Here is a 16,703-nt window from a genome sequence, read left to right on the forward strand (position 1 = left end):
AGACGTAGTGCTTTCATGCTGCTTCGTAATATAACACTTCTAGTTGAAACTGCTAATTCAATATCTAAGCTTCTGGCCTGTAAGGCCTTAGATGAATACCCAGTCAAGGCTGAGTTGCATAACACCCTTAACTTTAGTAATTGTGTGGTTACCTCCTCCGATATAATGAAGGTGGACCCGTAAAGTCACGTGAAGAATGGAAAAATATGGGCGTCACGGAAGTGCAGAACTACATGAGGAGAGTCAATGGCAAATTGGCAACATTATTCTAACATTTAGTACTCCAGAATTACATTAACATATCCTTGCAGGCTATATCCGTCTTAAGTTTCTCCTGTTTATTCCTAACCCAGTGTGATGCTTCAAATGTCAAAGATTTGGTCATACCACTATGGGATGTAATGGGAGGGCAGCATGGGGCAATTGTGGAGACCAGCTCACGATTGGGCAATTCTTGTACACTTCCTCTGAAATGTGTAAACTGCTCCGAGGATCACATAGTGTGGAGCAGCAAGTGTGGGGTTTACATCGAGGAAAGAAAAATTCGGGAGTTGAAAGTCTAGGGACGTATACCCTATGGGGAAGCTAAAAAAGCTTTCAAAGCTGTGCAACCTCTGGTTTTTGCTACTTGTTGTGCATTTGCGTTAAGATGCCAATTGCCAAGTGTGATGCCTCCACACAAACTCAGACCACAGACTCAAATACGAGCACATGCACTTGTCGGTGTACCTGCTGGGGGGGGGGGGGGGGGGGGAGGGGGGGGGGGATGCTTGCTCTGCTTGAAACAGTAGTCATTCAGAAGCTGTCAGCAAAATCTTTGCTAAACGATGGCTTCCACAGGGACTCCTGTGTTGCAGTGGAATTTAAGTGGATATCGCACACATTTAGGAGAATTACCGCTCCTGGTCCAGGAGAAACAGTTCTGCATCTGTTTACAAGAAACGCATCTTAAAGTCACCACCCATACAGAAAGGATGATATTACTGAAGACAGGGCTAAAGGTGGAGTGGCTGTTTCCATTGATGACAGAGGCCACTCATCTCCTGTCCCTCTTACCATGACCATACAAGCAATTGCTGTGAAAGTCCTAGCACCCTTTAATATCACAGTGTGTTCTTTATATCCTCCACCTAATGATGCTTTCAATGCAGATGCATTGACAGAACTCTTCCGGCCACTCCCACGCCCATTCCGCCTAGTGGGTACATCAGTGCACGCAATGTGCTGTGGGGGGATGATCGAGTGACTCGTCCATTCTGAGAATATCTGCCTTCCGAATGCGGGTCAGATGGCACACTTTTCCACAGCTACAGGGTCTTTTTCAGCCATTGACCTTCGTTTTTGTTCCCCAGCTAATGCAGACTCAGTTCAATGGGAAGTGACTACAGATTTACATTCTAGGGACCACTTCCCAGTGTGGATCCGTCTGCCGACTAGGATGGTGACTGACAGGAGACAACGCAGATGGATGATACAAAGGGCAAATTGGTTGCAGTATAGTTGACAGGCTATTTTTGAAAAAAAAAAAATGATTGTGCCCATGTAACTTGCGAAATCCAAAGGGTTGCCACAGAGTCCATCCCATGGTCTAGTAACTACCTCAGACGACAGCCTGTGCCTTGGTGGAATAATGACTGTCAATTGGCAATCGGAACTAGATGAACAGCTCTGCGAAACTTTAAACACCGTCCAACTACAGAAAACCTTCATGCCTTCAGATCTGCGAGAGTACACATGAGCGAGTGATAAAAGAATGAAAGAGGGAATTCATGACTTCCATTAATCGGTCCATTTCCACTGCATGAGTTTGGGACTCAGTAAGATGGATTTCAGGCAAGGGCAGTACATGTCCCTTTATGGCCTTGTCAAGTAATGGTGTTTTGGTGGACATGCCAGAAGGCGTAGCTAGGGTTTTAGCAGAACACTTTTTTACTGTCACTATGTCTTCCAGATAAGCTCCTGCTTTTCAGGTGTTCCATAGAAGTGCAGAGATGAGGACCTCAGTTTCTTCTCCCATAACAAGGAAGTCTCCAAACCATCTGTTCTCCATGTGGGAACTGGAATCAGCTTTGTCTGCAGCCAGAGACACTGCTCTGAGATAAGTTATTCCACACTTCATCATTTGTGCCCCGAAACAAAGGGACGGCTCCTCTCTTGTTTCAGTCAGGTCTGGTTTGATGAACAGTACCCCACAACTTGGAAGGAGGCAATATTAATTCTATTCTGGAAACCAGGCAAGGACTGTAGCGCCCTCAACAGTTACCAGAGTGTAGCCCTCAGCAGTTGTGTGGGTAAGACTCTTGAATGAATGGTCAACTGCCGCCTCGTCTGGCTGCTTGAATTCCGAGGGCACCTGAGCTGCTCCCAATGTGGTTTCAGGTGCTACCATTCCACCCTTGACAACTTAATTCTACTGGATACGGCATTACAGTAGTCCTCCTTATGTCAAAACCATTTGGTTTTTGTGTTTTTTGACCTCGGAAAAGCATATGACTCTACTTAGAGGTACAGCATTCTTTGTCAACTTCATGAATTGGGACTACATGGATACCTGCCACTTCTTATCCAATCCTGTCTCGAGGATCGGCCGGCATTTTCGATACCGTGTTGGCGATGCAATGTCTGACTGCTATGTTCAAGAGAATGGGGTCCCCCAAGGTAGTGTCCTCATTGTCACATTGTTTGCCATCGCTATCAGTGGCTTTTCCTCTGCAGTCAAGAGCCCTGTCAAATGCTCTTTGTTTGTGGATGACTTTGCAAATCTTTTACTCTTCCTCTTATATTATAACAATGTCGAGGTACCTACAACTGACCATTAGGAGGCTGGAAACCTGGGCCAGGACAACTGGTTTTTGCTCCTCACCTGAGGAGACTACATGTGTCAATTTTAACCATGCTTGTCGATGTTTTAATCAACCAGTGCTCGCAATGAGAGACAATATTTTATGTTTTCAAGAAACTGTGTGCTTTTTGTGTTTGTTATTTGACTTGAAATCAACTTGGCTCCCACACGTGAAAGACCTACGAACAAAGGGCTTCCAGTCATTGAATATTTTGAAATGCCTTATCCGAAAAACTGAGGAGCTGACAAGTCCTGCCTCCTGCAGTTTTATAGGACATTTTTTCGATCACATTTAGATTGTGGCAGCGTGGCCTATGGATCAACCTGCACTTCCTACCTCAAGAAGTTAGATACTATAAACCATGAGAGCATTCGAATATTGACTGGAGCCTTTTGGACCAGCCCAGTTCCGAATCTGTGTGCAGATGCTGGTGAACCACCACTCTGGATTTGTTGTTGTATCCTTTCGGCTCATCAGGCACTGAAAATCTTTGTGTCAACTCAGTCATTGGCATTTAATGCAGTGTTCCAACCCACCTTTGAATGGCTGTTCAGGAATTGGTTCATTGGCATTTAATGCAGTGATCCAACCCACCTTTGAACAGCTGTTCAGGAATTGGTGTCATGTGACCAAGCCATTTAGGATGCTTTCTAGAGACTGTCTCAAGGATCTGGATCTATCAGGCATCAAAATACGCAGCCAGGGATGGAACACATTGCCGCATTAGTGTCTTCAGAGGCCCAGAGTGATATTAAGCTTGACACAGTATAAGAAAACTTGTACTCCAGATTGTGTTTTTACAACTTTGTTTTCGTCTACTTTAAGTACGTACCACAGTTTTATTGTTGTTTATGCAGATGGATCCTGGCAAGAGAATGTCCTCAGTTGTTCTGTTTTTTTTTTTTTTTTTTCCCAGATAGAGTTTTTAAAGCACATCTTCCCGAACAATTTACAAATGATGATCATGGAATTATATAGCATTCTGATGGCACTGGAGAGGATCCAAGATATCACTGTACAAGATTTCTTGTCTGTTCCGACTCACTTAGAGCACTGCAAGCACTTCACCAAATGTATCCAGTAGACCAGGTGATTCAGCTCATCCATGACTCCTTAACAGCAGCTCCAACACCATGGCAGGGAGGTGATCATTTACTGGGTACCTGGCCACATCAGGATACAGGGAAACAACATGGCCGACAACGCCACCGAGGAAGCGTATCTGGAAGGTCCTGTCCAATGAAGTCCCATCCCATTGCCGCCATCCTCTCATTTTCTGACAGACGCATCACTTGTCAGTGGGAGACTGAATGGTTGCAGATGACATAAAATGCTTACAAGACTGTGCATCAGACATAGCCCTTTAACACATGGCTTCCTCCTCTGGTGGGAGCATCCACCAATCTGTTAAGTTTGTGGCATGCCACTTTCAGTTAAGCATATTTTGGCAACATTTGTCCTATATACTGATATTAGGGCAGCCCTCAGTCTTGATAGACATCTGCCCACCATCCTCACAGATACTGATTCCAGTGTAGAGTGGTGAAATTTTGTGAATTGTCAGGCCTCATCCCTAAATTGGTGGAGAAAAGAGGCAGACTTTAATACATTATAACCTGCCACGCGTGTGGGGATGGCCTTCGTCCCCACCCATGAGATTGGTAAGCTGACTTTTCGTCAGGGCGCTGATGACCATGATGTTGAGCGCCCCTCATCTCAGATCACCACCACCCACCCCCACCTCTCCCCTGTGGACCTGGGCGTTAGAATAGGCCCGAGGTGTCCCTGCCTGTTGTAAGAGGTGACTAAAAGGAGTCTCACAGCTTTTGGCCTTTGTGATGGCCCCCCGTAGGTTTGATCTCCATTTTCCAAAATTTTTCCGAAGAGTGAGCCAATTGGGGAAGAGTGCCTTACATCATGCATTGTGTCTATTGCGCATTGAGATCTTTAGCCCACTTTCTCATTGTGGCATTGCAGTCCCACTCATCCTCCATCTCTTGAGCGAGGACACCCTCCTGGGTGCGTTTTCCTCCACCCACTATACAGTGTTGTGTTCTGTGCCAATGATGACCATGGAATTCTTTGCACCTCATATCCAGCATGGTAGACAGTCCATTGTGGTGGGGCTACCATGTACCCTGTTGGTTGAAGCCCCCTGACTATACAGGTATCGCTCTGCTGATGCTTGCATCATTAACTTCTCACGTATGCCAAGGATTAGATGCCCGTCACCCTGGAGCATCGGGACTCCCGGCAATGGCCATCCTGCCAGGCGGTCTTTGCTGCGGCTAGGTGGCACCTGTGGGGAGGCCCCCTGGTTGAAGTGGGTGGCATCAGGGCCAATGACACATGATGAAGCATACCACGTCATCACTTGCTGGTGATCAACCGCCAGCAGTCTCTAAGTGTCCCAATGCAGGCAAGTATGATCCTAAATCATACCCCTCCCTGGCCACACCGTGGGAGGAATGCGAGGCTAAGGATGGCAGGGAACCTTATTCACCCCAGTACCTCGTATGTGTGAGAGCTGATGGGGACTCCTTTGTCTCGATGAAGCCTCAGTTTTTTTTGTACAGCATTTAGAGGTCAAGTTTGGGGAGGTGGAGGGCTTGTCCAAAATGCTGGCAGGGTCAGTCTTGATAAAAACGAAGTCCTCTGCCCAGTCACAGGCATTACTCACTTGTGACAAGCTGGTGGATGTTTCCGTTACCATCACAACTCATAAGAGCTTAAATGTGGTCCAGGGTATTATATTCCACAGGGACCTTCTTTTGCAGTCTGACTAAGAGTTGTGCACCAACTTAGGGCGCCAAGGAGTTCATTTCTTCTGGCGCGTCCATTGGGGTCCGAGGGATAATCAGGTTCCCACTGGTGCCTTCATCTTGGCCTTCGAGGGTGACACATTACCCAAGAAGGTCAAGGTATTGGTCTACCGCTGTGATAGTAAGCCATATATCCCTCCCCAAATGCAGTGCTTTAAGTGCTGGAAGTTCGCCCATATGCCTTCCCACTGTACTTCCAGCATCACATGTCGAGATAGTGGACATCCACCCCATTCTCATATTCCATGTGCCCCGCCTCCCATTGCTGTCAGCTGCGGAGAGCATCATTCCCTTCCTCACCAGACTGCAGGATTTTACAGCGAGAAAGGAAAATCATAAAATACAAGACCCTGGAGTGACTGACCTACACTGAGGCCAAGAGGAAATTTGAGCACCTTCATCCTGTGGCTACGACCTCCTCTTATGCCGCTGCTATGAGAGCAGGTGTAGCCCCATCAGTCTGCAGGTTCCAGTTCCAGACCCTTGGGTCACTCCCTTCCCAGGTTTCCGCTAGAGGGAAAGGTGAAACCCGCCAGTGGCTGAAGAGCCCAAAAGCAACTGTTCGTAGGGCTTCGTCATCATCCTAAGTCCCGGAGACTGAATCAGTGAAACCCTCCCAGCCAGAGAAACCCAAGAATCAGTGAGAGAAATCCAGAAGGAAGATCCCCAAGACCAAGGAATTTGCGGTGGCACCCACACCACCGCTGCCTACAAGCTCTGTGTCTGTGTCTGAGGATGAGGTGAAGATTCCAGCATCCGCTGTGGACCTAGATCTCGTCAGGCCCTCAGACGCAATGGATATAGCCTGTTGAGGAAATAAGTCGGTGGCAGCAGGTGACTCTGAGGTGTAGACTGCCTCATTGAGTGTTTCACGCCTTCCCAGTCTCATGATCACATCATCCTCCACTGGAATTGCGGCGGTTTTATCCACCACCTGGCTGAGCTACGGCAACTGTTAAGCTTTACACCTGCTTTCTGCATTGCGCTCCAGGAAACCTGGTTCCCGGCAATTCAGACCCCTGCCTTCGCAGCTAAAGGGGATATTACAAGAACCGTAGCAAATACAATGTGTGTGTCAGGTGGAGTTTATGTTTATGTCCTGAACTCGGTATGTAGTAAACCTGTGCCCCTTCAAACTCCTCTTGAAGCTGTGGCTGTTAGGATATGGACAATTCAGAAAATAACTGTCTGCAATCTATATATCTCCCTCCAGATGGTGCAGTACCCCTGCAGATATTGGCTGCACTGATTGATCGACTCTCTAAACCTTTCCTACTTTTGGGAGATTTTAATGCCCATAACCCCTTGTGGGGTAGCAATCATGCTTGCTGGCCAAGGCAAAGATGTCGAAAATTTACTGTCCTAACTCACCTCCGCCTCTTTAATACTGGGGCCAGTTGGGCTTTAAACGAGGCAGCCTTCATCTCTGCTGTCACCGTTGAGTCTCCCCCACGTGGTGCCATCAATGTTGTGATTGAGCAGGTCACTATATTTCTGCAGTGGAAAATGCAATCCCATGTTCTCTAGGGTGCCCCCAGCAAAAGATAGTCCCTTGGTAGTCGCCGGAAGTCGCTGAGGCAATAAAAGAGCGTCAGCGAGCTCTACAGCGACTTAAGCGGCACCCTTACCTAGAGCACCTAATAGCCTTTAAGCGGCTCCATGCCCGCGTTCGCCTGCTTGTAAAACGACGGAAACAGGAGTGTTGGGAGAGGTACGTGTCGACCATTGGGTGCCATACATCACCTTCCCAAGTCTGGACGAAGATCAGCCATCTTTTTGGGTAACAGATCCCAACAGGTTTTCCTGGTGTTAACACCAATGGTGTACTCTCTACCGATGCAAACGCGATTGCCGAGCACTATGCTTGAGCCTCTGCACTGGAGAACTACTCCCCGGCCTTTTGCACCCTCAAACAGCGGATGGAAAGGAAAGTCCTCTCATTCACTACATGCCACACTGAACCCTATAATGTCCCATTTACAGAGTGGGAGCTCCTCAGTGCCCTTGCACATTACCCCAACACAGCTCCTGGGCCGGATCAGATCCACAGTCAGATGATTAAACATCTCTTGGCTGATTACAAGCAATATCTCTTTGTGATCTTCAACTGGATCTTGTATGATGGCGTCTTTGCATCGCAATGGCAGGAGAGCACCATCATTCCGGTGTTAAAACCTTGTAAAAATCCGCTTGATGTGGATAGCTGTTGGCCCATCAGCCTCACCAACGTTCTCTGTAAGCTGCTGGAACATATGGTGTCAGCGGTTGGGTCGGGTCCTGGAGTCACGTGGCCTACTGGCTTCAGGTCAGAGTGGCTTCCACCAGGCTCGCTCTAGCACTGATAATCTTGTGTCCCTCAAGCTTACCATCCGAACAGCCTTTTCCAAATGCCAACACCTGGTTGCCGTCTTTCTTGGCTTAAGTAAAGCAAATGACACAACCTGGTGACATAATATCCTTTGCCACTGCATATGAGTGGGGTGTCTGGGGCCCACTCTCAATTTTTATCCAAAGCTTTCTGTCGCTCTGTCCAAGTCAGTGCCTCCCGTAGTTCCCCCTGTATTCAGGAGAATGGCATTCCGCAGGGCTCCGTATTGAGTGTATCTCTATTTTTAGTGTTCATTAACGGCCTAGCAGCAGCTGTAGGGACGTCGGTCTCCCCTTCTCTGTATGTGGATGACTTCTGCGTTTCGTATTGCTCCTCCACTACTGGTGTTGTTGAGCAGCTCCTACAGGGAGCCATTCACGAGGCGCAGTCATGGGCTCTAGCCCACAGCTTCCAGTTTTCAGCTGCAATGTCGTGTGTCATGCACTTCTGTCGGCATTGTACTGTTCATCCGGAACCTGAACTTTATCTTAATGATCATCCACTCACTGTAATGGAGACGTATCGGTTCTTAGGACTGGTTTTCGATGCCCGATTGACTTGGCTACCTCATATTCGTCAGCTTAAGTAGGTGTGCTTCGCAGTACCTCAGTGCTATCCGCTGCCTGAGCAACACCAACTGGGGTGCAGATCACACTATGCTGCTGCAGCTCTACAGAGCCCTTGTTCAATCCCGCCTTGACTATGGGAATCTGGTTTATGGTTCGCGCTCAGTGTTGTGTTTACTCAACCCAGTGCACCACTGTGGCATTCGCCTAGCAACAGGAACTTTTAGAATGAGTGCGGTGACCAGTGTCCTGCTGGAGGCCAGAGTCCCTTCATTTCAGATCCAACGTGCACAACTGGTTGCCAGTTACGTTGCACACATTCGTAGTTCTCCTGAGCATCCGAATTACTGTCTCCTTTTCCCACCTGCCTTTGTTCTTCTCCTGCATCGGTGGCCCAGGTCAGCACTCACGATTGCGGTTCGCGTGCGATCCCTTCTCTCCGAACTGGAGTCCTTCCCTTTACCACCTCTACTTGAGGTCCATTCACGTACACCTCCATGGTGTACACCTCGGATGAAGCTTCGTCTGGACCTTTTGCATGACCTTCAGGACTCCGTTAACCCCGCCGCTCTCCGCTGTCACTTCCTCTCAATTCTTGACATGTTCCGGGGCTCTGAAGTTGTTTACACTGATGACTGATGGTAAAGTTGACTTCGTCTATGTCCACAGAGGCCATATTAAACAGCATTCGTGGCCCGTTGGCCGCAGTGTATTCACTGCAAAGCTGGTGGCCATATCTCATGCTCTTCAGTACATCCATTCCTGTTCTGTTGAGTCGTTTCTTCTCTGTTCTGACTCCTTGAGCAGCTTACAAGCTTTCGACCAGTGCTACCCTCACCATCCTTTGGTAGCGAACATGCAGGAGTCCATCTCTGCCCTGGAACGGTCCAGTCGTTCTGTGGTGTTTGTGCGGACCCCAGGACACGTCGGAATCCCAGGTAATGAGCTTGCTGACAGGCTGGCCAAACAGGCTAGGTGGAAACCGCTCCTGTAGATGGGCATCTCTGAAACTGACCTGCATTCTGTCTTACGCCACTAGGTTTTTCGGCTTTGGGAGACAAAGAGTGGCATAACAGTATGCACAACAAACTGGGTGTCATTAAGGTGACACTGAATGTGTGGAAGTCTTCCCTGCGGGCTTCTCGCAGGGAATTGGTTGACCTTTGTCGGCTCCGCATTGGCCATACGTGGCTCACACATGGTTACCTCCTCTGTCGTGAGGACCCACCGCAGTGTTGCTGTGGCTCCCAAATGATAGTTGTCCACCTCTTGCTGGACTGCCCACTTTTAGCCATTCTGCGGCTAACTTTTAACTTTCCCAGCACCCTACTTTCAGTGCTGGGTGACAATGCCTCAACAGCAGCTTTAGATTTGTGTGTTATTCGTGAGGGTGGGTTTTATCATTTGATCTGAGTTTTAGTGCATGTCCTTTGTCCCTCAGTGTCCTCCACCCTAGGGTGGAGGTTTTAATGTTTTGTAGACTGGCTGGCTTCTCCTTTTTTATTCTCTTGGTCAGCCAGCCACGGTAATCTGCTTTCTTGTTTTTAGTCTCTTCTCCCTGTATCTTGCATCTCTCGGTTGTTTTCTTGTCCTGTTTTGTCCATTGTAGTGTTTGTTGTTCTTCTGGTTCTTCCTTTCTCCTGTTATTGTGCCATACGTTGTTTTAGTTTTCTTCTTTCCCTTGGGTAATTGTTCTACTGGGAACAAGGGACAGACGACCTTGCAGTTACGTCCCCCCCCCCCCCCCTCACACACACACACACACACACACACACACACACACACAAAAATAACTATCGAAATAAATAGAAAACATTAGCTTATTGTTAGTGCGATTGTCCTTGTAAATTGTGCAAGTAATGCATAATGGTTAATATTTTCATTTTAGTGCTGCCAACTCGTGCCCAGCTAGTCCCCGAGGAAGCCATGGAAAACGCAATATTAGTGCAGATCTTCAGATGGTGGCAGCGTATGCAGCAGCAGCTGTTGCTAGTAGTGGCCCACATTCAGTTGTTAATACGGTCACTGTCGCTACATCAAGCTGTGATGATAGGTAATAATGCAGAAGCACAATTATAGACTGTTTATTTAGGGCATACTGATCATATCATATTATTGTAATGAAATACAAGGAACCAAAGATAGATGAAGTCCTGACTCCAAATGTCAACTATGTGCAGACAATGGCCCATGAATAACGCATTTTGTATGTCTTCTTTTTTTCTTATCAATGATATATTTGCCAGGACCTGTAGTTAATATAGGAATGATCTGTTACAGAGTCACCGTGATATGTGTTCTGCTCACTGATAAGCATTTTTGCTAATATTGAAATGTTCAGATTTTAGAGTAAATATAAATAGTGAAATATTGGATTGAGAGTTGTACAGTGAATGTTTTTGAGTGATTAGGCGGCAATAATTCCACAAGATTTAGGAATTCCTACTGAGAATGAAATGACAAATTTCAGAAAAAAAAACCACTGCAACGGAGGAATGAGGACTTTGTAGAATAGAATCTTGATTGTATTGAGATTGTTTTATGAAACTGTTTTTTGTACTTCCTTCAGTGACATTGATTTGTATCTTATTAGTGTAGATGTTTTGTGGTCAGTTTTAATTGGTATATACAGGCAGGGGTTCCCATTATCTTCAGTATCCTCTGGGAATAAAGACACATCAGTTGAAACATATAAATGATGGACCCATTACTAACTTTGGTTATTGCTGTTCTTCATAGTATGATAATGCATAATCTTTCTTTCAGGCCAGACAATGGTTCCTCTAGTCATAGTGGCCTTGCAGCCTTGACATCAAGCCCAGAAAATCAACACAGTTCTGGTGTGGACACCATGGGGAATGGCCACAAAGTGTACAGACAAGGTGGTCACAATGGCACAACTACATGTCCTCCACCAACTGTGGTCGAACCTTGCAGTCCACCAAAGGTTAAATATTTAAGATTCTTTTTGATGTATTGAATAGGAAGTGAAGCAAAATTACATCTACATAGCTAATAACAATTCTTAAACTGCTCTCCCTCATCTTCTATTTTAATAGCTTTTTCATTATCTTTGTGTGTTCAGCTTGTAACTTTGACATAAATATGGTGTTTCAAGTGTCTGTTGAGAAAGTAAGTGAATAAAATACACTAGGTTAGCAAACTCTGTGAATTAAGATTACAACCGCTTATGAAGTGTTTACTTTAGCATTGTTTAGAGAGGGGTGAGAGATTTATCTGGAGCTGGTCTATGTCCATAGTATAGGTTGTAAAATTTTATTTTTGTAGTAAAATACAAATAAGTACACTATCTGTATTATACCTTTGAAATTCAGAGCAATATGTGGAATTTTGTCAGCTGACTGGAAGAAGATGGGTCATTATGGAAAGCCAGAAGATCGAAGTTAGAAATTCCATCTGATTTCCTGTTCTGCAATAGTAAATCTCTGAACTATTCATTTCTGAATGTATTTTTCTGTTAGAGGTACGGAAGACTATGTGGGTGCTACTAGTATTGCCAGCAGTAGTAGTAGTAATGGTAGAAATAACAACAATAGAAAAAGAAGAAGAACAAGAAGAAGAAGCAGAGGAAGAAGAGTGATTATTGTAAGGAATCAGAAGTATATCATAGTTTTTATAGCTATTTTTTGTTTTTCTTTTAGTTAGCTGCAGATTTACACCATGCTAATGTCTCCCAGTTCATTTTTGTCATCAGCATCCCTTGACACTTGGTTAAGTGAATGTTGCATTATAGTTGCTATGTCTTAAGCTCCTCTAAGTGTTATTTATTATCAAATGAGTACTTATATTGGTCTGAAGGGTTTAAAGCAAAATTTGGGCGAAGTTAAAATTCCATAAACAAATTGTAGAGAAGAGAGCTGTAAACAATTAAAACTACAACTAAAAGGTATATGTATTTTGGTTCTGCCACTGGGTAATGTTGCGTAACTCTCACAATATTTCTTAGAGACAGCAGCTCATCACTGTCGGGTAGTTGTTGCTGGAAAGTAATCCACACTGACATTCTTCCTGTGGAGATCTCGTTCGAAAGTTGCACATGCGCAACAGAGTTTGTTTTAGATGGATGACAGTAACGTGTCCAAACCCCCGACCCCCTACCAGGAACCAAAGTGTGACCTCTCATTGGAAATTGTTGCTTTCCTCAATATCTTATGACAGCAAGTGTGAACACCAGGATTTACTTATTCAGAATCTTAAGTCCCTTTTTATAAGTTTTTATACCATGTGAATATGTATTTACATAATGTGATCTGGTAATCAATCGAGGAGCTGTAAAGATCTGGTGATCAATCCAGGAGCTGTAAATTGAACATTTTCTGTAGAGTCATGTAACTAAATATGATAGTAAAGAGGCCTTTAGGCCTTTACACCAAAAGAAAATGTCAGCAGTTTTCTTCTGCTAGTTCCTTGTATAGCACCTTGAGTGCAGCAAGCTGCGAACCAGTTTAAAATGTTCCTCCAAATGCTATGACATCTTGTAGTATTCCTGCAGACTGGGTTCAGCAAGGCATAGGTTCTTATATGGTACATGTATGTATACTCAAGGTTATTGTTATTATTATTATTATTATTATTATTATTATTGATGTTATTATTATTATTATTATTAGTATTATTATTATTAGACAGTGCATTGAAACTGTTAAGGTGGTTCATGAGTTTATCTCGGACAGCTCACACAGAACATTTTCAATAGAAGGCCATATGTAGTTTTTTTTAATTCAATCATAATTAAAAGTGATTTTTCCAACTCTCAGTTTCATCCATGATACACACAAACATATGTATTTTTTATCTGCTGTTCATCAGGTCACTGGTATGTGTGACATTATAGTTCCAAGTAAATTATTTTCAGTGTTGTAACAGTAGAAGTAGAAGTATGTACTTTAAAGAAAGCAAACCTGCACATAATTTTCAATAAAGAATGTCCTTTTTGTTACTCATTCGTGAAGGCAGGAATACATTTGTTGATATTAAGCTAGAAAATGATTTCTCATGAAAGCATAGCTAAATGTTTGCTGTACAATAGATACTGTAAACTTCACAGCTGCTGAGTGGAAGCAACTCATACTTTGTTTGGTATAACTAATTTTAAAAAAATTGGCTTGCCTTCTTGCTGCCCATAAGCATAAATGTTTCAATAAATATCTTAATTTAATACTAAAGTGCAAATAGATAACTTTAGCTGTGGTGTATGTATAACAGTAATATCCTATTTCATGTACCCGTATTTTAAGTATTCACATTATCTTATTTATTACTTTTAAATGTAAAATTCGTTTCACTATGTATCGTTATAAATAGCTTACGCTGTGCGTGTTCTTCCAGTGACTTAAGTGTTACTTTCGTTTTAATAAAACTATAACATTTATTTGATAAAGTGAAACATCCTTGCAGTTTTGTTGTTTCATTTTGAAGATTATGTGTTACATAGTAAATGTGTCCAGAGTGTAATTTACAGTTTTTTGTGTTGTTTTCCAGGATGATACAAAACCACCATATTCATATGCCCAGCTAATTGTACAAGCCATTGCTTCAGCACCAGATAAGCAACTAACACTTAGTGGTATATATTCGTATATTACCAAAAACTATCCTTATTATCGCACAGCTGACAAGGGTTGGCAAGTGAGTATTTTCATCATGTCTTAATGCTCGCTTATATCATAAAATCTTGGGTTATTATTATTATTATTATTATTATTATTATTGTGTGTGTGTGTGTGTGTGTGTGTGTGTGTGTGTGTTTATACAGTGTGACTCCATTAGTGGTTGTTGTTGTGGTCTTCAGTCCTGAGACTGGTTTGATGCAGCTCTCCATGCTACTCTATCCTGTGCAAGCTTTTTCATCTCCCAGTACCTACTGCAACCTACATCCTTCTGAATCTGCTTAGTGTATTCATCTCTTGGTCTCCCTCTACGATTTTTACCCTCCACGCTCCCCTCCATTACTAAATTGGTGATCCCTTGATGCCTCAGAACATGTCCTACCAACCGATCCCTTCTTCTGGTCAAGTTGTGCCACAAACTTCTCTTCTCCCCAATCCTATTCAATACTTCCTCATTAGTTATGTGATCTACCCATCTAATCTTCAGCATTCTTCTGTAGCACCACATTTCGAAAGCTTCTATTCTCTTCTTGTCCAAACTATTTATCGTCCATGTTTCACTTCCATACATGGCTACACTCCATACGAATACTTTCAGAAATGACTTCCTGACACTTAAATCAATACTGGATGTTAACAAATTTCTCTTCTTCAGAAACGCTTTCCTTGCCATTGCCAGCCTACATTTTATATCCTCTCTACTTCTACCATCATCAGTTATTTTGCTCCCCAAATAGCAAAACTCCTTTACTACTTTAAGTGCCTCATTTCCTAATCCAATTCCCTCAGCATCACCCGACTTAATTAGACTACATTCCATTATCCTTGTTTTGCTTTTGTTGATGTTCATCTTATATCCTCCTTTCAAGACACTGTCCATTCCATTCAACTGCTCTTCCAAGTCCTTTGCTGTCTCTGACAGAATTACAATGTCATCGGCGAACCTCAAAGTTTTTATTTCTTCTCCATGAATTTTAATACCTACTCCGAATTTTTCTTTTGTTTCCTTTACTGCTTGCTCAATATACAGATTGAACAACATCGGGGAGAGGCTACAACCCTGTCTTACTCCCTTCCCAACCACTGCTTCCCTTTCATGTCCCTCGACTCTTATAACTGCCATCTGGTTTCTGTACAAATTGTAAATAGCCTTTCGCTCCCTGTATTTTACCCCTGCCACCTTTAGAATTTGAAAGAGAGTATTCCAGTCAACATTGTCAAAAGCTTTCTCTAAGTCTACAAATACTAGAAACGTAGGTTTGCCTTTCCTTAATCTTTCTTCTAAGATAAGTCGTAAGGTCAGTATTGCCTCACGTGTTCCAGTGTTTCTACGGAATCCAAACTGATCTTCCCCGAGGTTGGCTTCTACTAGTTTTTCCATTCGTCTGTAAAGAATTCGTGTTAGTATTTTGCAGCTGTGACTTATTAAGCTGATAGTTCGGTAATTTTCACATCTGTCAACACCTGCTTTCTTTGGGATTGGAATTATTATATTCTTCTTGAAGTCTGAGGGTATTTCGCCTGTTTCATACATCTTGCTCACCAGATGGTAGAGTTTTGTCAGGACTGGCTCTCCCACGGCCGTCAGTAGTTCCAATGGAATATTGTCTACTCCGGGGGCCTTGTTTCGACTCAGGTCTTTCAGTGCTCTGTCAAACTCTTCACGCAGTATCATATCTCCCATTTCATCTTCATCTACATCCTCTTCCATTTCCATAATATTGTCCTCAAGTACATCGCCCTTGTATAGACCCTCTATATACTCCTTCCACCTTTCTGCTTTCCCTTCTTTGCTTAGAATTGGGTTTCCATCTGAGCTCTTGATATTCATACAAGTCGTTCTCTTATCTCCAAAGGTCTCTTTAATTTTCCTGTAGGCGGTATCTATCTTACCCCTAGTGAGATAGGCCTCTACATCCTTACATTTGTCCTCTAGCCATCCCTGCTTAGCCATTTTGCACTTCCTGTCGATCTCATTTTTGAGACGTTTGTATTCCTTTTTGCCTGTTTCACATACTGCATTTTTATATTTTCTCCTTTCATCAATTAAATTCAATATTTCTTCTGTTACCCAAGGATTTCTACTAGCCCTCGTCTTTTTACCTACTTGATCCACTGCTGCCTTCACTACTTCATCCCTCAAAGCTACCCATTCTTCTTCTACTGTATTTATTTCCCCCATTCCTGTCAATTGCTCCCTTATGCTCTCCCTGAATCTCTGTACAACCTCTGGTTCTTTTAGTTTATCCAGGTCCCATCTCCTTAAATTCCCACCTTTTTGCAGTTTCTTCAGTTTTAATCTACAGGTCGTAACCAATAGATTGTGGTCAGAGTCCACATCTGCCCCTGGAAATGTCCTACAATTTAAAACCTGGTTCCTAAATCTCTGTCTTACCATTATATAATCTATCTGATACCTTTTAGTATCTCCAGGGTTCTTCCATGTATACTACCTTCTTTCATGATTCTTAAAC

The 16,703-nt window shown here is 43.8% G+C and overlaps 1 protein-coding gene across 4 annotated transcripts in view; it reads left to right on the plus strand.

Annotated features, from left to right (window-relative positions):
• LOC126457666 (forkhead box protein K2) overlaps nucleotides 1–16,703 on the plus strand; it is a 109,901-nt gene that overhangs the window by 16,046 nt on the left and 77,152 nt on the right. For all 4 annotated transcript variants that reach the window (XR_007585499.1, XR_007585498.1, XR_007585500.1 and 1 more), the window contains exons 3-5: nucleotides 10,488–10,652; nucleotides 11,366–11,546; nucleotides 14,102–14,248. Coding sequence is in view for 1 of the 4 variants with exons in the window: in XM_050094164.1 (XP_049950121.1) it covers nucleotides 10,488–10,652; nucleotides 11,366–11,546; nucleotides 14,102–14,248 (493 nt within the window). In the remaining 3 variants the exon portion in view is untranslated. The remainder of the gene's footprint in view (nucleotides 1–10,487; nucleotides 10,653–11,365; nucleotides 11,547–14,101; nucleotides 14,249–16,703) is intronic.

Source organism: Schistocerca serialis, chromosome 2, assembly GCF_023864345.2.
Source record: "Schistocerca serialis cubense isolate TAMUIC-IGC-003099 chromosome 2, iqSchSeri2.2, whole genome shotgun sequence".
NCBI lineage: Eukaryota > Metazoa > Arthropoda > Insecta > Orthoptera > Acrididae > Schistocerca > Schistocerca serialis.